Source organism: Penicillium taxi, assembly GCF_028828555.1.
Source record: "Penicillium taxi strain IBT 34144 chromosome Unknown utg000004l_segment0_segment0, whole genome shotgun sequence".
Lineage (NCBI taxonomy): Eukaryota > Fungi > Ascomycota > Eurotiomycetes > Eurotiales > Aspergillaceae > Penicillium > Penicillium taxi.
Genome location: NW_026643206.1, coordinates 4,025,792 through 4,045,918, shown reverse-complemented (window position 1 = coordinate 4,045,918; position 20,127 = coordinate 4,025,792). Strand labels below are relative to the sequence as shown.

At 45.3% G+C, this 20,127-nt stretch overlaps 9 protein-coding genes across 9 annotated transcripts; 5 read left to right on the top strand and 4 right to left on the bottom strand.

Annotated features, from left to right (window-relative positions):
• Window positions 1-1,367: 1,367 nt before the first annotated feature.
• N7495_006376 (acyl-CoA dehydrogenase family protein) lies at window positions 1,368-2,870 on the bottom strand (the record flags this gene model as incomplete). The annotated part of the gene is made up of 4 exons (XM_057209027.1): window positions 1,368-1,909; window positions 1,964-2,053; window positions 2,113-2,340; window positions 2,399-2,870. 4 exons carry the CDS (start codon window positions 2,868-2,870, stop codon window positions 1,368-1,370), a joined length of 1,332 nt encoding a protein of 443 aa, XP_057062801.1.
• A 1,017-nt stretch (window positions 2,871-3,887) lies between these two features.
• Window positions 3,888-6,218, bottom strand: N7495_006375 (putative protein kinase; the record flags this gene model as incomplete). The annotated part of the gene is made up of 1 exon (XM_057209026.1): window positions 3,888-6,218. The coding sequence occupies one exon, from the start codon at window positions 6,216-6,218 to the stop codon at window positions 3,888-3,890; it is 2,331 nt and encodes a 776-aa protein (XP_057062800.1).
• Window positions 6,219-7,149: 931 nt separating this feature from the next.
• N7495_006374 (DNA-directed DNA polymerase delta POL3) lies at window positions 7,150-10,569 on the top strand (the record flags this gene model as incomplete). Its single annotated transcript, XM_057209025.1, has 3 exons — window positions 7,150-7,533; window positions 7,590-9,772; window positions 9,831-10,569. 3 exons carry the CDS (start codon window positions 7,150-7,152, stop codon window positions 10,567-10,569), a joined length of 3,306 nt encoding a protein of 1,101 aa, XP_057062799.1.
• A 262-nt stretch (window positions 10,570-10,831) lies between these two features.
• On the top strand, window positions 10,832-11,041 carry N7495_006373 (uncharacterized protein; the record flags this gene model as incomplete). Its single annotated transcript, XM_057209024.1, has 1 exon — window positions 10,832-11,041. The coding sequence occupies one exon, from the start codon at window positions 10,832-10,834 to the stop codon at window positions 11,039-11,041; it is 210 nt and encodes a 69-aa protein (XP_057062798.1).
• Window positions 11,042-11,168: 127 nt separating this feature from the next.
• N7495_006372 (uncharacterized protein) lies at window positions 11,169-12,014 on the top strand (the record flags this gene model as incomplete). Its single annotated transcript, XM_057209023.1, has 2 exons — window positions 11,169-11,229; window positions 11,398-12,014. 2 exons carry the CDS (start codon window positions 11,169-11,171, stop codon window positions 12,012-12,014), a joined length of 678 nt encoding a protein of 225 aa, XP_057062797.1.
• A 1,847-nt stretch (window positions 12,015-13,861) lies between these two features.
• Window positions 13,862-14,607, top strand: N7495_006371 (uncharacterized protein; the record flags this gene model as incomplete). Its single annotated transcript, XM_057209022.1, has 2 exons — window positions 13,862-14,033; window positions 14,207-14,607. The coding sequence occupies 2 exons, from the start codon at window positions 13,862-13,864 to the stop codon at window positions 14,605-14,607; spliced, it is 573 nt and encodes a 190-aa protein (XP_057062796.1).
• Window positions 14,608-16,087: 1,480 nt separating this feature from the next.
• Window positions 16,088-16,651, bottom strand: N7495_006370 (uncharacterized protein; the record flags this gene model as incomplete). Its single annotated transcript, XM_057209021.1, has 1 exon — window positions 16,088-16,651. One exon carries the CDS (start codon window positions 16,649-16,651, stop codon window positions 16,088-16,090), a length of 564 nt encoding a protein of 187 aa, XP_057062795.1.
• Window positions 16,652-17,748: 1,097 nt separating this feature from the next.
• N7495_006369 (uncharacterized protein) lies at window positions 17,749-18,150 on the top strand (the record flags this gene model as incomplete). Its single annotated transcript, XM_057209020.1, has 2 exons — window positions 17,749-17,896; window positions 18,062-18,150. 2 exons carry the CDS (start codon window positions 17,749-17,751, stop codon window positions 18,148-18,150), a joined length of 237 nt encoding a protein of 78 aa, XP_057062794.1.
• Window positions 18,151-18,916: 766 nt separating this feature from the next.
• On the bottom strand, window positions 18,917-19,522 carry cyn1 (putative cyanate hydratase; the record flags this gene model as incomplete). Its single annotated transcript, XM_057209019.1, has 3 exons — window positions 18,917-18,938; window positions 18,996-19,435; window positions 19,502-19,522. 3 exons carry the CDS (start codon window positions 19,520-19,522, stop codon window positions 18,917-18,919), a joined length of 483 nt encoding a protein of 160 aa, XP_057062793.1.
• Between the last annotated feature and the right edge of the window lie 605 nt (window positions 19,523-20,127).

Sequence of the window (20,127 nt, the reverse complement as noted above, 5' to 3'; positions counted from 1 at the left end):
CCCAGTGTAATGGAAGCCGCCCATCACTGTCACAGGAGGAAGCCAGGTCAGGGTTGCCGTTGGTCTTATGATTTTGATGATTCAAGAGCAATTTAACAGCATCAGAATTGTAGAATAAGCTTGCTAGATGGAGCATAGTCACATAATACGTGTGAGCGTTTGTTTTACTAGACTGAAGTGGTACTCTGGCATGATGAAGGTGTTGATGTTTGAGGTAGATATCGGCTCAGGAATCAATGAGCCGTTGAATTAATGAACCATTACCCCTTGATACAGCAAGCCCAAGCACACTGTCTTGAACCTGATTTCCCCAAGGAGAGAGGTCATTTGGCAAAAGTGGAATAACATCCGTCGCTGAACAGCCCCGATCGAGAAGAAAATTGATCAACTGATGGCTTCGCGCAATCCGATTCCGAACCCACTCATTCCGATGAAGGCCCTCATCTTCCACTTCGTCGGCGTCTTTGTCAAGATACATCAGCGACCTCGCAGCCGCGAGAATCGGCGTATCTCTGGAGTCATCTTTCTGATGCAAATCTACCGTTCCGAGCGGTAACGTATTCTCTGGATCATCATGGCTGTCCAAGATGAAACGCACGACATCAATACTTGCCGCACCACATGCGTCGAGCAGGAGGCGGAAATTAGGATTGAGCTCTTTAACAATTTCTGGGGCTGCAGTGTACACCTCCAAGAGGATGTGAAGAGCCTCGGAGCTGCCGTACGAGGCTGCACTGAACAAGGTGTCCTCCAAGTAGGGTGTCCCAGGGGCAATCACATCCTCGGGAGAGTACGAGGCGATAAACTGACGGAGGTGAGACAGATCATTTTTCTTGATGCTGTTCACAAGGCGGCTTCTGCGCCTGCCGATGATTTGAGTGGCTCGAGGTAGGAGAATTACTCTTTACCATGATAATCTACTCTCTTTCTTCTCTCTTGGCTTGTTTCCCTTTTTATGTCAGCTATTCATTTGTGAAAAAAGAGAAAGTGCGAAAAAGGGGGAGATGGAAGAATGGAGAGGGAAGAAATTTAAGAGAACGAAGAGGGCCTTGGGGTTTAATCAAGCTTACTGCTGAGGGCGAAGGTGTTCCATCGGCGGGTGACGGGAATGATGCCGACCCTAATCATGCCCGGATGGTGTTCTATGATTATATGTAGGGGGTTTCCCCTAGCTAGAGTTGCTCAAGGCAACAAAGAACAATACTGATTTAAAATCATGAATAAATTCGACTCTCATCTGTATTCTAACCCTACACAGCACTTGGATATTCAATAACTCAATCCAGCATTGAAGTTTCAGCACGGAACTGGACTCTCCTTAAAAGGGAGATCATCTGAAACAATTGACTAGCTGGCTAGGAATTCACCTAGATCTTGGCCAGTCTCTTTTCTTTTCTTTTCTTTATTGCATCAAAACTCCGTATGCTCATACCCATCATGATCTCCTCACTGCCACCGCCGATAACATGAACTCGAGCATCACGACTGATCTGTTCAATGCGTGCTCCCTTTCCAGACTTGCTGTATCCAGCACCTCCGAGAATCTGCTGGGCCTCTCTCACACTCTTCTCTAGAGCTCTGGTAGATGTGACCTTCAGCAAGCCGATCATACCCTGAAATGAGCTAATTAAATGAGCGGGGACGATACTGATTGGGACGGCACGGATTGTGGAATCATCAGAAAGTTTGTCGTTTATCTGCTGGAGAACACTGACTAGATGTTCCAAGAACGCGTACGCGGGTTCAATACTCAATCCAATTTCGAAAATTTTGGCTTGAATCACCTGTCTCTCGATCAAGGGAACACCAAAAGTTTCACGCTGAACTGCATAGTTGTATGCATCTTCGACACATACACGGGCCAGACGGATGGATGCACAAGATAGTGCAATACGCTCTGCGTGGAAGTCTGCAGAGATATTAGAGCATGTGAAATGATGAGAAATGCCAATGAATTACTTACTTGACATGATAAGTTTGAATCCGTTGTTCTCCTCACCGATTAAGTTTTCGACTGGAACACGCACTTCATCAAATATGATGAGAGTTGATCCTATCTTAAGTGAGTATTTTGCGTGATGTAAAACAAATAGCTGAACAAGAGTAACTTACCACTTGCATTCACGCCAGAGTTGTACATCCTGTGGCGAGTAACTCCAGTTGCATTCAAGGGAATTACAAGCAAGCTAATGCCCTCAGCTCCCAAGCCACCTGTTCGCACAGCAGCGGTACAGAAATCAGCCCAGACTCCATTAGTTATCCACTTCTTTCCACCATTCACAATGTACACATCACCATCACGTCTAGCCGTGGTTTTGATACGAGCGACATCTGAGCCGGCTATCATAAATGCAAAATTAGCCTTGCTGCAGTGAGAGTCTCAAGAAAGCTGATCTACCGTCAGGCTCCGTAATCCCAAGACAAAATCTGATGTCACCCTTGGCAACGCCTGGCAGCCATCGCTTCTGCTGCTCTGGAGTTCCGTGCTTGGCAATAGGAGGGCATCCAATTGTGTTTCCAGCACCAAGACCCCAGATCACGCCGACAAACCCAACACGTGTAAGCTCCTCAATCACAATAAGGCTGCACCATATATCCCATTTACCAAACGGCACATTTCCTGGAAGAGACAAGCCGGCTACGTGGAGGGGGTGCATAATATTGAAACCTAGTTCGCAATGGCGCATTCGCACCTCCTCGGGAATTCCGCCCTTTATCTCCCATTCTTGGGCATAGGGTGCAAGAGAGGTTTCAACGTAGTGACGAATATAGGCGCGGAGGTTGTGGTGGATCTCGGTGTGGTGGCCGATTCCACGGGGGGTGAAAAGCTCACTGTATGGAGATGCATGGGCCCCTGGAGTGGGCGGCATGGTTGAGTAGGTGTTAAGAAAACTAGAGGACAGGCTGCCGAGATATTCACCCACATCCGCCTGGCAGAACTGTCGCATGTATCGTGTATTGAGATTACCGAGACAAAGGTTCCAAGATTGTGACTGGATTTTCTTTATGGGGAAACTATTGAAATTATGTCTAACTTTGAGGTGATTTGTCTTTCAAGCATCCATGTCATGTACCAGACCTGGTATTGTCAACAACTGCCAAGGTGTGTAATTTGGACCTCAGGGGTTATTATTCACGGGATGTGATGTTTTAAGGCGTTAAAAATACTTGAAGAATGCATACCTCATAGCGCATAGCTCTATGTAAGCCTAGGTACTTACTCGTGACAATGAAGGCGTATCATGCTGTGATGGAGTCCAAAAAATCATCCATAGATATATGCAGTGACCTCCTCTCTACAGGTAATGAATTGTAAATAGTGTTGAACAGAATCAATGTTGACTCGTGGAATTGATCAACAATCACGTTAAAGACGCAATATGGTGTCATTTTCAAAAGCCTTAAATCTGCAGAATTCTCCCGATCTTCTCTATGCGCTGCACAAGCGCTGTGAAATAATGGCAAAAAGGGATGAATACTAAAGTAAACTTTTGGTTAAAAAAATTCCCTAGTCGCCCGCGAAAGCAGCCAAAAGACCCGATTGATAGTTTTCAATCAGCAGGAACGTAATCTCGGAATTCTCCTCACTGATATACGTGTAGCCCTTGCATAAAGATGGTGAAGAAGAAAGAAGAAAAGGAAAGATTTATCAGGAAGTCTGAGATATATGTCACGCTAGTGATGCCCGCTAGTCTGTATTTGGTGAATGGTCATCAAGTCACGGGTTCGAATGCACGGACATCGAGATGATGAGGATACTGTATACAGAAGTCGAGTTTGAAAATTGGGGAAAACAGCATTGGATAAGTATGTATGGATGTCTATGAAGTATCAATAAACCTTACAGTTATACCCCTATACCATAAAAATGCCCGATGTCTCGCCGTTCAAAGTTTCTTTACAGATTTATATACCTGACGAAGGCGGTCCTTGACCTCTTGGCAGCCCCAGCGCTTTTCAGACTGGGGTTTCAACATGCCCTGGATACATGATATGAGGGAGTCGGCAACAACTTCCCCACTATCCAGTTTCGCTTCACCGTGCTCAATCTTGGTGGCAAAATCATCAGGTAGTGAGACTGACCCACGGGTAAGATCACTCAAAAGGAATTGTCGTTCCATCTTTGTGTTTAGTCGGTATATAAGCTCGAATAAAATCACACCAAGAGCATAGACATCGAGCTTCTCATCGATCTTGTACTCGTCAGTGTAACACGACGAGCTAGATGAACTGGTATTGAGAGGAGGACGATAGAACTCAGTACCAACGACGCGTTGGATTTTCGGTCTTTCTCGAAGTGATGTTACAGTACCATCTGGCGCATGTGGTGACTCGTTGATATGAGAGATGTCAGCAACAAGGCCAAAATCCCCGATGCGAGGGCGCCAGAACTGAGCTGGAGAGTTTGCGCCAGGATTGCAAGAAGGGCAGGTCTGCAAGGAATGAGCCTCAGGTGCAGATAAGAAAATATTCGCCGGCTTTAAATCACGATGGACTATTCCTTTCGAATGCAGATATTGAACACCCGAGATAATGTCGAGCATCAGCCTCAGTGATGGAATCAGATGGAAGCAGTGACGCCGTGGGGGAGATTGATCGTCGTTTTTACGAGCTGTCGTTGCTTGAGAACTTAGGTAAGAGCTGAGAGAAATGGGATGAAGTGACATTTGTATGTGAAGAATTACGGCTGGCGGTGGTTGGTTAGATCGGCATTGGCGCTGAACCTGAAGCTGAGATTGATCCTGGCTAAGGCCATCGGTGAAAATATCATCCGTTTCGCCAAAGGCAGATGTCTCTTCGTAGGATGCATTGCTAAAATTGCGGGGGATAGACTCAATGTCATCATCTTCATAATCTTCTATTTCAGGCGCCGAGCTTTTTCTCGAGTGACGAGAGGAAGTGGTTGTATGGCTATCCAGTCGATGGATTCCGCTCAAAAACCGATCGTCATGAACCGAGCCGAAATGGGTTGTAGCGACTGAGTTCTCGGAGTTCTCAAACACGATTCCCATGCTTGGATCGTCTCGAGAATCTTCATCTTGAGTTGTTTCTTGAGATTCTTCGCTTGGCAAGTTTATGTGTGGCGGCTCATTTTTGGGGCCATCTTGATGCGCAAATGGGGCGCTGTGTGCGATATGAGCCTGTTCGACCCAGGCGCCATAATACCGAACAACATTTGCATGTTCGAGACGAGCAAGAGTCCTGATCTCTTTCATGATAGTCTCCAGTTGATTCTGTCCGCCAAATTGCAACTGTTCAAGACGTCGCTGACTGAGGGGAATCTTCTTAACGGCGTAGTCCTGTCCGTCGATGTGGTTTGTGACATGGTAGACTTCACCAAATGCCCCACGACCAAGAACCTTCAGCTCGCTGAATTCAACTGAATAGCGTGATATATGACTGAAATGTGGCATCGTTGGGTTGTTAAATAACGGCATACTCGCAGGCGAGCTTCCGAAAAGAGGCCTCAACGTGCTGGGCAACGCCCTAGTGACAATAGGAATCCCTTCAAGGATGTTGGCATTCTCGATCGGCGATATCCTCTGTGCATTTCCCTCGCCTTTCGCAAATTGACTTGTAGTTTCGATGATGTGGTTTTTATTTGGAATTGTTGCCAATGCAAGCTGGTCACCCGACTCGATATTAGGTCGTGTACGGGGACCGCCTGCAGTTATTTGCATATCCTCAAATGCATTGAGGCCAAGTAAGTCAAGATGATCACGATAACTTTGTCGTGTAGCTTTAAACTCATCCTTTTCAGTACCATCAGTTAAGACGCCATGCGTTGTCAAAAACTGGGATTTGAATCTGTATAGCTTCTTTCCAAGAAACTGAGCCTCGGGACTATGCGGGGTGAAATTTCTGCTAGGGTGCTGAGCATTGAGAATATCCACGGCTCGTCTTTGACAGTAGAATTCAAGCAAGGAAGAGGTCATCATATTTCTATGATGATCAATGTTTGCATCGAGAGAATCGAGGACGTCTTGTGACGCGGTAGAAAGATCTTCAAAAGAACTCGATGCTTCAAGTTCGTTGGTGGAATCCAAACTTCGGGGGCCCTGGGAGCCCTGAGAGCATTCTATGGGTGCTGTAGGCGTTTCATCATGCTTATGAGGTTCTTTCTCGCTGTTGGAAGAGATTTGAGGCTCAATTGCAGTAGGCTCAACATCAGAGTCAGTGATATCAGAACTTTCTGCAGCTGATTTGAACATGGACATGTTGATAGGAATCAATCCAAGAGGATATATGAGCAGTGTACTTTTAGTCCTACCTATATATGTGATAATGTTAGAAAAATATAGAGAATTATAATATGAAAATGCCCTGAAACCCGGTGCTTACCGATTCAGATCTAAAATAGGTTTCAAAATGGTCCTTTTGACCCCATAAATCAGTGTCTCGGGAAATATGTCTTTCCAGATAGAACTCAGGAACGCGAGTACTTGAGGCTGTTTGGATTTCGAGATGCCACATGGGCATTTATATCACGAGGAATTATGCATAAATAAGTCTGGGTCCTTGAAACACAGTTGGTGGACTCAAGCTTCCATCCGATTCTAATTGTCTCCAATAGGGCGCGAGGTGGGCGGTCGACTTCCTTATGGTGGAGTTGAAAGACATGCAAGTTCAAAAACCCAGGACCTTTTCCACAAAAGCTGAAAAGGTGAGATATTGAACTTATTGTGAACTTAGAAATATAAGGAAAGTCTAGGTTAAGTTGATGGTTGCTGTAGAGTCATCGCTTTCTGCCAGCGGGAACAGATTCCCCGCCAAGCCAAGGGTCCACTCTAGGTGTGCAGATATTCACAGATATAGATAGAATCTCATTTCTTTCTATATAGAAAGAGAATCACGAATCATTGCACTGTGACATCAACTAGCAATATTTGATATTACATGTCTCAATTTTCATATGTCCATATTCGATACAGGTGCCACATACTAATCAATATCGCTTCTTTTATCTTAAAAAAAAAAAACATTAATTCCGTTATCTTATCATCAGGTGATCAGTCACGCGTTAAGCGGTCACGTCCAAGGCGCGACTGCGACACGACTTAAGTTACCTACCCAACACAATCTCTCTTTTCGGCTTATATGTTCCTCCATGAAAAGCCTTCATATTTAACATAGCCATAATCACCCATCATGCCTGAAGCCATTATGCCCCAGAAGCGGGTTTTGGGTGACGCCACTAATCAGAATGCCTTCGAGTCTCCTACAATGAAAAAGCGTAAGATCGATAAGCCACTACCAAATCAAGTCAAGAATCTGGCACAAAGCTCTCAACGAAAAGGGTTTGGCTCAAGCCAGCCGAAGAAAAGCCAGTTTGAAGAGGAGGTCTTGGAAAAATTGACCCAGGATATTGGTGACCTGAAGGGGAGCAACGCCGAAAAGGATCAGCAATGGGAACGACCACCCCTCGGAAAATGGGATCCAAAGACAGATAGCATCTGCTTTCAGCAGATTGATGCCGAGGAAGGGAGACTGAGTGGGGACAAAATGGCCGTCCGTCTCTTTGGTGTCACAGAGGTAACGAAATTGTTGTGACTTTTAACTTAATATACGATCTAATAAGCTCCATCTAGGCTGGACAATCTGTTCTGCTACATGTCACTGGATTTCAACACTACCTGTATATCGCTGCCCCCGTCGGCTTTACCAAGGAAGACTGCGACCCTTACAGGGCGTTCCTGGAATCCAAATTAGCACAAAACGGCCGCATCATCGAATCTGTCCAAGTCACAATGCGCGAAAATATATACGGATTCCAAGGAAACCAGAAAAGCTGGTATCTAAAAATTACCGTTGTCGATCCGAGATCCATCGCTAGGCTGCGCAGCGCACTCGAAACTGGAAGTGGAACCATGAATTATAAGGGCTTATGGAACAATTCAGATTCTGGAATACTCACCTTTGACAATATCCAATATCTCCTGCGATTTATGATTGATACCGGCTTGGCCGGCATGTCTTGGGTTGAGACAAAGGGAGGAAAATACAATCTGGTTCCGGAACATGACAAGCAATCAAATTGTCAGATCGAAGCTATTGTCGACTACCGCGACATGATCGCCCACGCCCCGAACGGAGAATGGGCTAAGATGGCCCCACTTCGTGTCTTGTCTTTCGATATTGAATGCGCTGGACGACAGGGTATATTCCCAGAACCCAATGTGGATCCGGTCATTCAAATTGCCAATGTAGTGACCCGATACGGAGAGTCAAAGCCTTTCATTCGAAATGTATTTTGTCTTGACGAAACTAGTCTCATTGTCAACACACAGGTCTTGGAGTTTCAGAAGGAAGACAAAATGCTTATGGCGTGGAAGGACTTTGTGCAGAAGGTTGATCCTGATGTTATTATTGGATACAACATTGCCAACTTCGACTTCCCTTACTTGCTAGACCGAGCGAAACACTTGAAGTGTACCAACTTTCCATACTGGACCAGATTGAAGGGTACCAAAACAGAGGCCAAGGAAGCCAATTTCTCCAGTAAGCAGATGGGCAACCGGGAAACCAAAGCGACAAACACGAACGGTAGAATTCAGTTGGATCTTCTTCAGCTTGTGCAGAGAGATCACCATCTGCGAAGTTATACTCTGAATTCTGTCTCTTATGAGTTCCTACGAGAACAGAAAGAAGATGTGCACCACACAATGATCACAGAGTTGTTTAACGGAACCCCAGACTCTCGACGACGACTGGCTGTGTACTGTTTGAAGGATGCATACCTTCCGCAAAGGTTGATGGACAAGCTGATGTGCCTGGTTAACTATACGGAGATGGCAAGAGTTACTGGTGTCCCATTCAATTTTCTCCTCTCACGAGGTCAGCAAGTCAAGTTTATCAGTCAGCTGTTCCGAAAAGCTCTCGAGCAACAATTGGTCATTCCCAACCAGAAATCTCAAGATGAACAGGACTATGAGGGTGCAACTGTCATTGAACCGAAACGTGGATACTACGGTGTGCCAATTGCGACTCTTGATTTCGCTTCTCTGTATCCTTCAATTATCCAAGCACACAACCTTTGCTATACTACCCTTCTTAACAAAAACAGCGTTGAGAAGCTTGGTCTCAAGAAAGACGAAGACTATATTGTGACGCCCAATGGAGATATGTTCTGTACCGCCAAAGTTCGCAAGGGTCTTCTCTCTCAGATTCTGGAGGAGCTGTTGGGAGCACGAAAGCGCGCGAAGAAGGAGCTTGCTGTCGAGACCGACAGCTTCAAAAAGGCAGTGCTGAACGGTCGACAGCTGGCCTTGAAGATCAGTGCCAACAGTGTGTACGGTCTTACGGGTGCGACTGTCGGCAAACTACCTTGCCTTCCAATCGCCAGTAGTACTACCAGCTACGGTCGTCAGATGATTGAGAAAACTAAGCACGAAGTCGAAGAACGCTACACGATTGCTAACGGGTATTCTCATGATGCCCAGGTCATATACGGTGACACTGATTCAGTCATGGTCAAATTTGGAGTGAGCGATCTGGAAGAAGCAATGAAGCTCGGACAGGAGGCGGCAGATTATGTCTCATCTAAATTCTTGACACCCATAAAGCTTGAGTTCGAGAAGGTTTACTTCCCTTACCTTCTCATTAACAAGAAGCGGTATGCCGGTCTTTACTGGACTAATCCTAAGAAGCATGATAAGATGGACACCAAAGGTATTGAGACCGTGCGACGAGACAATTGTCTGCTTGTGCAAAATGTCATCGAAACAATTCTGAATAAGATTCTAATCGAGCGAGATCTTGATGGAGCCCAAGAGTAAGTCAAACTATGATCTCCAATGTCGGGTTGAGTGACCGGCTAATACAGAAGCCAGATACGTCAAGTCGACTATTTCTGATCTCCTCCAGAACAAAGTCGATATGTCGAAGCTGGTCATCACCAAAGCTCTATCGCAAAAGGAATATGCCGGTAAACAAGCCCACGTCGAACTTGCTAAGCGCATGACGAAGCGTGATGCAGGCTCGGCCCCTGCCTTAGGTGATCGTGTGGCCTATGTTATGATCCGAGGTGCTGCAAATTCAAAGGGCTACGAACGCGCGGAAGACCCGATTTACGTTCTGGAGAACAACATCCCGATTGATACCAAGTACTACCTCGATAACCAGCTTGCCAACCCACTGGGCCGCATCTTCGAGCCCATCTTAGGTGAAAAGAAGGCCAACCAGCTGCTGACGGGTGAACACACTCGGTCAATCTCAGTCGCCGCCCCCAGCCTTGGTGGATTGATGAAGTTCGCCAAGAAGACTGAAACGTGCATGGGTTGCAAGAAGCCACTTTCTAGCAAGAATGAGATGGCAGGTGCGGTCTGCGAGAACTGTCGCCCTCGTCTCGGTGAATTATACTCCAAGTCTTTGCAGAAAGTTTCTGAGTTGGAAGTCCGCTTCGGCCGTCTGTGGACACAGTGCCAGCGTTGTCAAGGCAGCTTGCACTGTGAGGTTATTTGCTCTTCCCGGGACTGTCCCATCTTCTATATGCGTATGAAAGCTAAGAAGGATGTCGAGGACTCCCAGAAGGAGATTTCTCGGTTTGATTCTGATGCTGGTGTATGGTGATGACCATTGTTCATTGTATCGTTTCCGCAGATAGCATGGGCGTTCTGATGGGTTCTGTGGGGTGTTGATAGGTCGGGTTGTACAATAATTGTTATTTATCATTGCATACATGGTTATTGCGTATTACAAAATTGAACATATGACGTAGTTCATAAAGGCGGTCTGCAAAGCGGAAGTAGGAGTGCCGCAGAAATATTATTAGTGCGGTGCGGAGTTGCTCCGATTTGTTTCTCTTCACTCAACCCATTCGACAATTGATATTATGGACGCGCATACTTCCGGGTCTGGCCCTGGGCCCCCTGGCGCACCTGTGCCTATGAATCGAGCTCAACTCGCGTCAGCGTGTGATACAGTAATGTCCTCACCATTCAACTTGAAAACAGCAAACAATGCAGCAAATAATGCAGAAAACAATGCAGCAAACAATGCAGCAGACACTGCTTTCTCACCTTTAATCTCACAATGGTTTTGATTAAACTAATACCTGGTACCACTAGGTCTGCTTGCAACGCATCCGTTCCCTCTCCCACCAACTGGACTTTTTGCGCAACCAACAAGTCCAAGCGCATTTCCAAAGACTCCCTGTCAACGCACAACAAATGGAGGTAATGACAAACCAGCTGATCAAGGACTTCACGATTCTGCAAGAATTTTTCGTTCGTTACCCCTCCGCTTGTCATTGAGTGGTAATTCAGGAACCTGTATCTACGACTAACACTTTCTTTCTTTCTTAGATACACCGTACGTCCCATCTCTCTTCCGACCAATATTCAAGGCTGGGAGAAAACTAGGAGCAAAGAGTGAATGTATTTAACAACCCCCTTATAGAGGCAAATGCCCCTCCTATCAACCCTGGAGTGCCCCTCAACCCACCACAAGCAACCTCCTCTCAGGCAAATTCTCAGGAAACCCCCTCTCGCGTGCCCGTCAGTGCATCTCAAGCACCCGGAACACAATCTAAAGCCACAAATACCAAGAATTCTCATGCCAAAGAAAAAGAAAAGTCAACAGAATCAAATCCATCGATGCCGACTGGAGATACATTCTGGACTTCTCACTCTGCTTTGAACCCTCGTGGACTCTTTGCTCAATTTCAAGGCGCAGACAGTCAATACATCAATGCAAACAAAAGTAACCAACGCAAACGACTGCATGATAATGAAAATGATTCAAAATACCCAGAGCCAAAGAAACAGATGTCGAACAACAAAGGACCTGATCCAACATCCAAGCACAAATTCTTCTTCAGCCCCGTCCCTGTTATTGATACAGTTGCCACTTCCGTCGAGACGGAGGATATTTCCGAAGAAGTGGAACGACGAATCCAGAGAACTCGAGAACGACGCCTGAAGGAAGAATCTGGCCAGGCAGAGAAGCGAAAGCTGGACTCGAGTGAGAGTGCGTCGTCATTGATTCTACCCCCGACCAAGAAGAAGCGGACTTAGGTATGGGACAATGCGACAGGAAACGAAGAAACAGGCTTGCAGTCAGATGATAACTGGCAAGACCCATTTCAAAAGTGTATGATAACTACGAACTGGCGTCGATTTTTAGCGTGATCTTCAGGGAAAGTCTTTTTTACCTGGTGGTTCTTTTGACTGGGAAAGCGGACTCCATCAACGATATCAATATAAATTACGGAAGGTGTATGACCATTCAATGTATTTTAACATGGTACCGCACATATTTAATCTCTATTGTAGCTGTAAGAATTGTACCTCCAATGTGAGTACTTTCACCCGTGGACTCACAATTTTACTCGAGAACTTCTCCTTCACTTTCTCAGGTAATCTCCTATCTTGCAAATATCAAACTTATAAATTTGAATATTCAGGTGCCCGTGACTCTCAGTGCAGCTCAAAAGATGTGGGAAAATCCAATATCAGTTTATCCAAGAAGATATCTGTATGGGCTAAGCTGTTCAGAGGAAGCCGCCGATGATACCTGATGGCACGGTAAGCTGTGAGATAATAGATGTGCATGAGCACCTGGGCATATATCACTTTGGCAACTAAAATTAACTTTAGTGCTCCAAAGATCGAAGTCCTAGAGGGCTTTTTGTTTAGGCAGATACTACCCATGGATGGTATTACGTTCCAAGGTTAGACGATGTGTAATTCACACCTTATCTCCAACAGTTGCTACGCGCTACGAAAATATAAATCAGGAGGAGAATTGGTATTACACATTAGATGCTAGGTGGATTTATTTTACTTACAATAAAAATAGTCATTGGTATGAAGAGCATATGACGCTATCAAAAACTACAAGTTGATTTCCCCCTCGGAGAGAAGGAGTAGATGTCTAGATAAAGCCCACATCAACCACGGTTTGTTCGGCACGGCTCGAAACTATCAAATATAGAAGTGGACCTCTTCAAGGAATGGGTTTGCATATCTTCAAAATGAGAGAAATGAAAGAATAAAGGAGTTGTATTCATCATTATCGATCGGCATATTCCATCCACTATGCTCTCATTGTATCGCTGTCATACTTAAATGACTGGTTGATCTCAACGATGGGGAATCTTCAGAGAACTTACTATTAAGATTCAATGAAATTATAAGATGCTTACAAGCCCCGGCCTTCCTGCTTCTATCGCTCTCTCACCTGGACAATATATAGAGGTTCGAACTTCGATTGATGTCATCAATCGCGCATCGACATCAACTCATCACTATTCCCTAATCTCGTCGGCGCCTTGGAAGTCAACTCATCATTATTTCCCCTATGGGTATAGCTTTACTGCTCCCAAAGGCTATAATATCCCCTCCCATCTCCCCCTCCCCCCCTTCTTCCTTTCTCCAGCCCCAAAATTTTTTGCTCACAACGTTTCTTCAAAATCAGAAGAAATCGTGAGCCTTCATTGAACAAGGATTTGATACTGGTTTACTTGGCCAGTTTACGCATCACTTTCTGTGAGAGAAGAAGTTGTCTCCCGTCACTTTTACAGAAGAAACATCCCCTTTCTCCTCTTCTTTGAGCTTGCTTTGTTAAGGTGTTCGGATTTTTGGGTCCCCTTCTAGGGTTGGACTTGTAGGGAGTCAACGAATATCTTGAGAGCTATCAAATAATTCCACAGAAGGCAAAAGACTTTCAACTTGAAATCAAAAATATTTCATTTCACACTACCTTTGACCTCAAAAACAGATCAAGTTGGGAATCCCTGAAGTTGGAAATCCGGTCCTGGTGAGTGTGGGTGCCGAAATTCCGCATTCACTAAGACAAGGTACGCTCGAGACTGGAGATCGGGGCGTTGAAAAATCAACACAAAGTCCGGAACATAGAAACAATGACTCAAGTCGCTCGATATACATCGGGTTTCGACGGACAGTTCCAGTCTAACTGGAACGGCAAAGGTCTTGACATCTCAAATGCCGCGTTTCTTCGCACTCCATACGGCTCAAGACCCGAGCAACAAAGTGACAATGGAGTGGTGTATTACTATGCCACCACACCTGTAAGTATCACTTTTGCTTGCTGATGCGTCTCCGGTCTCGTCCTGCAGACCCATCCTAACCAAATCACAGACTCAATTGCCTACCTTCAATGAGGTTAGTACATGCAGCTTTCGTTGTAAAAATGATCTCAAGAGACTGACACGACAACAGGGGCAATCCTATTCGGCCAATACCAGCCGCTCTAGGAGCCAAAATCAAAATCAATCGGACGGGCAACTCCGAGGTAATTCTCGAGAGTCCCGAGGCGGACAATCCCGCAGTCAATTCAGAGGCCAATCCCGAGGCCAATACCGAGGCCAATTCAGAGGTCAAAATCAAGGCCAAAATCAAAGTCAATCTCGGGGCCAATCTCGTCAAGGCCAATTTTGTCGAGGTCAAAACCGAGACCAACAAAGCCAAAACCAACAAAATCAGCCCAGAGGTCAGCCCCGAGGTAATTCTCGAGGCCCGCCCAGAGGCCAAAACCAAAACCGATACCAAAATTTGCGGCATCACCCACTCGATCGTCAACATGGTGGTCCAAATCATGAACGCATCGAAGGAAATCGTGGAGGCCGCATTACACGCAACCGAGTAAGTGCTTTGACATCCACCTTTGTTCGTTTTTCTCTTATGATTCATGCTGACCATCTCCAGGGGCCACGTCGACGTCTTCCAAGACGCTTCCATCTCTTTGAAGCCGACGTCGAAATGTTGGATGCACCACCACTGGTGCAATCGCCATTCGAGCGACAACAGCAATTCTTGCAACATGAGGAGGTAAGTTTCCTGATTTTCTTTGATACAGAGAAGAACTAACCTTGACATAGGATATGGATATTGTGATGGAAGATGCTCCTCCACTGCCGGAGGACCCCGAAATGAACTGCCTGGCCTTGTTCCTTGCCAACATTCACTTGGAAAACCAGGCATCCATAATGACCTATTGTGGTTGAGACTTTACAAAGACCTCAGCTGCCTGGAGAAGACAGTCAGATTCATCAATGCTGACTTTTTATGGCTGAGACTCCAAGACAATCTCAACCACCTGGAGAAGAGACCAAGAAGAGAAATGTATTCTTTGTGATAAAATCACATCAATCGATATCCTGGTCAAGGTTTTTATCTTGTGCAGCCCAAATTGTTCAGCTCACAAGGAAGTTTCCCTTGGCCCTGTGGCAACATCCATCATTCAAATCCACTGCCCGAATGGGAGGATATCACTTTCAAATTTGGAACCTGTTTGTACTGTTTTCATCATGTGCGTTCCTATATTTTTAGTGCTGGCACGACGTTTGTTTTGACACTGAACCATTGGGCATCTTGTCCTTTTCTGTATCCTTTGTTGGAGATTGGAGATTGGAGATGAAGATTGAAGACTTCCACACAGACCGAAAACCACCAAAAAAATGTCCCACCACAATCAAGGCAAGGTACCCGCTGAGTCATGGCAGTTAGGGTGTCTCTGACCTCGTGGATTATATTCACGTTCTATCAGAATTATTGTGGAAACCGTTGAAAAGAAAGAAAGAAAGAAAGAAAATCCTGGAAACGGGGGAAAAAAACAGACATTCTTACAGTCTCAATCAAGGGCAAGCAAGGAACATCAGCTGAGTCATGGCAGAGGGTGTTCTTCTTGCCCTTGTATTGCAGACTTGTCATTGTGGTATTGGAATTGATAATCCAAATTGTGGCACTGGACTGTTATCCTGTTACGAAGATTGATTGTTTAGACTGCGAAAGCCGTGGAGCTGTTTTGTATTGGTTCAGGTGGATTCAAACTATGTACGATAAAGATGCAATAAGAAAAAGGTCGTTGCCACTCACATCTACTTCACAAGAATGGAACTCGTAGTTCATAAATGTATTGATTTTCCAATGTTGGTATGAGCAGCCCTGGATGTACTAATAAGCTGGATAACTTTAAAAAAGCCGAACGCCTGATCCCAATGCTGATGTTGAACAAATTTTGGGTACAGAGAAGACATGAGATAGTGGAGATTATGGCGGGAGCAATGGACATGAAGATGCCAAGGTCGAGGGTATTCCGGGTGGGAGAAAAAGGCCCATGTCTCTCTCTACTCATCATCCTCATCATCGCTCTTCTTTCCCCAACTCCACACATCCCAAATATATTCCTGAATCAAATCACCATACCCCTTACCCTCATCAAGAGCTTTCTGTTCCTCTCGAAGTCGGCGCTCCTTCCAACCCTCAGTTTCTCCACCCATCCAAACACGCGAAGCAATACCCTGCTCATGCCTCTGGCGCGCCTTTAGCTTCTCAAGTTCATCTCCAACTAGGCTACCCTCTTTGATCTGCGCATCCCGTGCAGCCCGCATCTGAGCCTGGAGCTCCTGAGCGCGCTCTGATGGTAGACTTGGGAGGACATTCTGAGACCGGCTGATGCGGGATTCGACGCGCTCGACGATGCTGCGTCCTGTCTTTTGTTCTGTGATGTGATTTGCGGACACTGCAAATGCGCTGACAAGGAGGATGGCCAGGGGATCGAGTCTGCGGGGTGGGAGGGCTATGATCACTGGTGTTGCGATCAGGAATGTGTAGGCGGCGTAATTTTTGAAGCGCTCGTAGTCGGCGGAGCGTTGCGCGTGTGTGTCCGCCAAGGGATTCGTGGACGCCATATTAATAGGTGCCGAGTCCGTTACTTTGATTGACAATCGATTTAGTGCGTTTATCGCAAGGTGATAAACTGGCCTCGATGCATCTTTATGGACATCGGGTGCGCTTGGCATATTGAAACCTTTACGGTTGCCCATAAGTACCTTTAGCGCAGTTTATGCATCTTATCTAAAAACTCGGATCTCTACCGTACACCGTAGCTAGGGCTTATCATTATAGCCAAGGCAAAAGAGCAGGAGTTTTATTACAATTTACAGACTTGAGACTAGGTCACTAGGCAGTCTCTATCAGTTCTGTCGCTATCTATAACATTATGGAGAAGCTACCTGAGACGAATCAAACGATATTACATTCAAACATCGGACATTCCACGATTCCAACTCATGTTATTATGTATATCTCTATTGAAGTGAAAGCTGAAGTGAAAGGCCGAAAGCCTTGCCTTTTTCGGCTGTGGATCAATACCAAAGTAATACTAGTCTACACCAGCGCAGGACTATGGTGTCAGGCGTCAGCAATCCTGCCAGTTGAATTCACCGATGAGCTGATGTTTACTGTAGACTCTCGAGTGCTAAGTACGCACTAGTAGCTATACTTAGTAATATGTGCCAGCACCAGAGCAGTTAGTTAACTGCTGCCCACAAGTAACATGTCGTAGAAATTACGCTGTCGACTAAAAAAGTCCAGCCACAACACAGCCGTAACACAGCCACCCTATAAATATCCTGTTCCTAGTGAAAAGCTTGACAAAGCTTGAAATCAAATGCATCCAATCTCCACATCCACGTGTAATATTTTAACCAATGAGTATGATTTTCGTGTCAGGGCTGAATGATATTAGTGGCGAGACTGGAGACCCTATCAACCACTCATGTCCTCTTATCTCTTATCATTTCCACACCACAAGATTAACTAGTCAGAACAAAGCCGTAGTTACGCGCCACAGTCTTGTGCATGGATTACGGGAATTGACGCGTAATTTTGCTTGTTGCCTGTTATAAGAGATTACCTCCCGTTCCTGATTTTCGTCTTCTTCTCTTCACCAACTCTCCACATCTTCAAACTCTCTCCTCGACTCCAGTTTTTTTTCAATTTCAAAATGTTCGGCAACGGAATCTTCTCTTGGTTCTCCTCTTCCAAGGAGGAATGTAACCACGCTACCTGGGATGCCACAACCGTCCAGACCCAGCAGCCCACTGCCATCGAGGCTCCCTCCACCAACGAGGTCATCTCTGAGCAGCCTGTATGTCACCTACCCCATTTTATATGAGTATTGAATTTTAATAATCTCCTCTTTCTAGAACTCTCAGGAGAACATGATGAAGCTGCGTGGAGGTGGTGACTTTTGCTGTGGACTGTAGGATTACCCCCAGCTTCTTTTCATAAACCATACATATACTGACCCTTGATAGTTGCGCCGGTATCGCTTGCTTCGAGTGCTGCGAGTGCTGCTGCTAAACGCCTCACTATTCTCGCTGGATTGATCACAATGATCCCTTAGCGTCGCATCAACGTACTCTAGTATCTTGATGACCCTAATGATTAGGGGTTGTTGTTTTCCTAGCCATGTCTTATTTAGCATGCCTTTTTTTCCTTTTCATGGACTGAAAGCTCTCTCGATACCCTTTTAGCTGAAAATTATTTACGTGAATTTATCCAATCCTTGATCGATAATGACATAGCTTCTCGCTAACGTAGCAACTGTAACAGCTGTAGCTGATCCGATTGAACCCGGCAAAATAAAGCCACAAGAAGGCCCAAACATACATACGGTTGATCCAGATCCACTTCACAATGGTGGTGCCTAAAGGCTGGTATCCACTGGAAAGCCCAATGTATCGTAATAGTACCGTAATTTGTAGGCCCAATAAAATGATTTTAGCTAGGAAGTCTGATTCGTCTGACGCGTACCTATTTTTGCTTACCTAGCACTTAGGTACCCAATAAGAGTCTGAACTCCAGGGACGTCATCTTAGGTAACGAAATCAGCAATCATGCAAGACAGGCATCATCCCTACTTCTATAGTTTCTAATACCACAGCCATTTTCTAAATTCCATTTCTCATCATCTTATATTGAACCACCTTAGCTCAAGATACACATCTGAAGGGTACATATTTGATAAACTTATTGCACTTAAACCTCATAAGTACAGTGGAAATATTCGTAATCTAACATTGCCAATAATGGTGGTGATTACCTTAACCAGCTCAATCCATATATGTGCAGCCTCGATGAAACACAAATGCATATGAAACCTAAGCCTCCTACCATCGAGTAAAGGGCAGCCTGTGAAACATTTGTTAGATCCAATCAAGCCACATTACTACATGAATAGAAACCCACCATTTACCCCGCAGAGTGATTACAGCCCAGTTATTACCGTCAGCATCAGTCTCCTTCTCGACTTTAGTTGAAAATGCAATAGCACTCATAATACCATCTCCAAACTTCTCATTCAACACAGCCTTATACGCATACCCGTAGTTCTGCACAATCTCATACAATCGATAGATCAGTGGTTCGGTAGGAGGCATCTGGACAGAGCGGCCTCGATCAGGGAATCCACTGAGCTGTTCTTCAAGGAGAGACTGGGGAATCTCGAGCAGTTTTGATAGCTCGTGAATGTCCTCGGCGGATGCCTTGGCTTGACCGTAGAAAATTGCGGCCGTGGATACTTCATTGCGTCCGATGTGCTGGGCGATTTGCTCGAAACTCAGCTTTTTGGCTGCTTTTGCAGAGAAGAGGGTTGTTGCCGACTCCGGAAGGCTTGGGTGTTGAGATTTCTGTATTCATTTAGCACTTCATCATATTGATTGTCGTTTAGATTATGATTGATGGGTGCAACATACATCTAGAGTTGCGAGAGACATTTTGTGAGGTTGTGAAGATAAGATTGTTTATGGTTGGAGATGAACGTGATGTTGAGGGTGTATAAGTTACAGATTTATAGCTGCCCGGGTGCGGGGGCCTCGGCATGTTAGTGGGGAACCCTTAGAAGCCGTGGGAGTCATATAGAATAGGCCCAATTTATTGGCTGTCTAGATATTGTCAAGAAAGAATCTTGGAGTTGGTGGTAGTACGATTGACTGCTTATTAGTGTCTAAAAGAGTATGGTGTACGAACCTCGGAACATTCTATCTACATCGTACATAGTAGGTATAGCTGGAGAGAGGGAATGTTGTACCCTTGGCATCAACCCCTCATCCAAATTTAGATCGTATCCACAGTCTATGGAGTACCTGACAAGGTTAGGTAAGGCTTAGAGACTGACATCTCTTTATCTTTCTCGCAGACGATCCCGGTGAGTGCTATAAGAGATGTACAGGCAGTACATAATGATCAAGCTATTTAGATATGAAACGCGGTGGGTAACCTTCCAAAGCTGGAAAAAAATGAAGTGGAATAGTGGGTGAGTAAATATACGGTATATCTAGTAGAAATGTAAAATAAATATCAAATTCCAAGGTTGGAATTT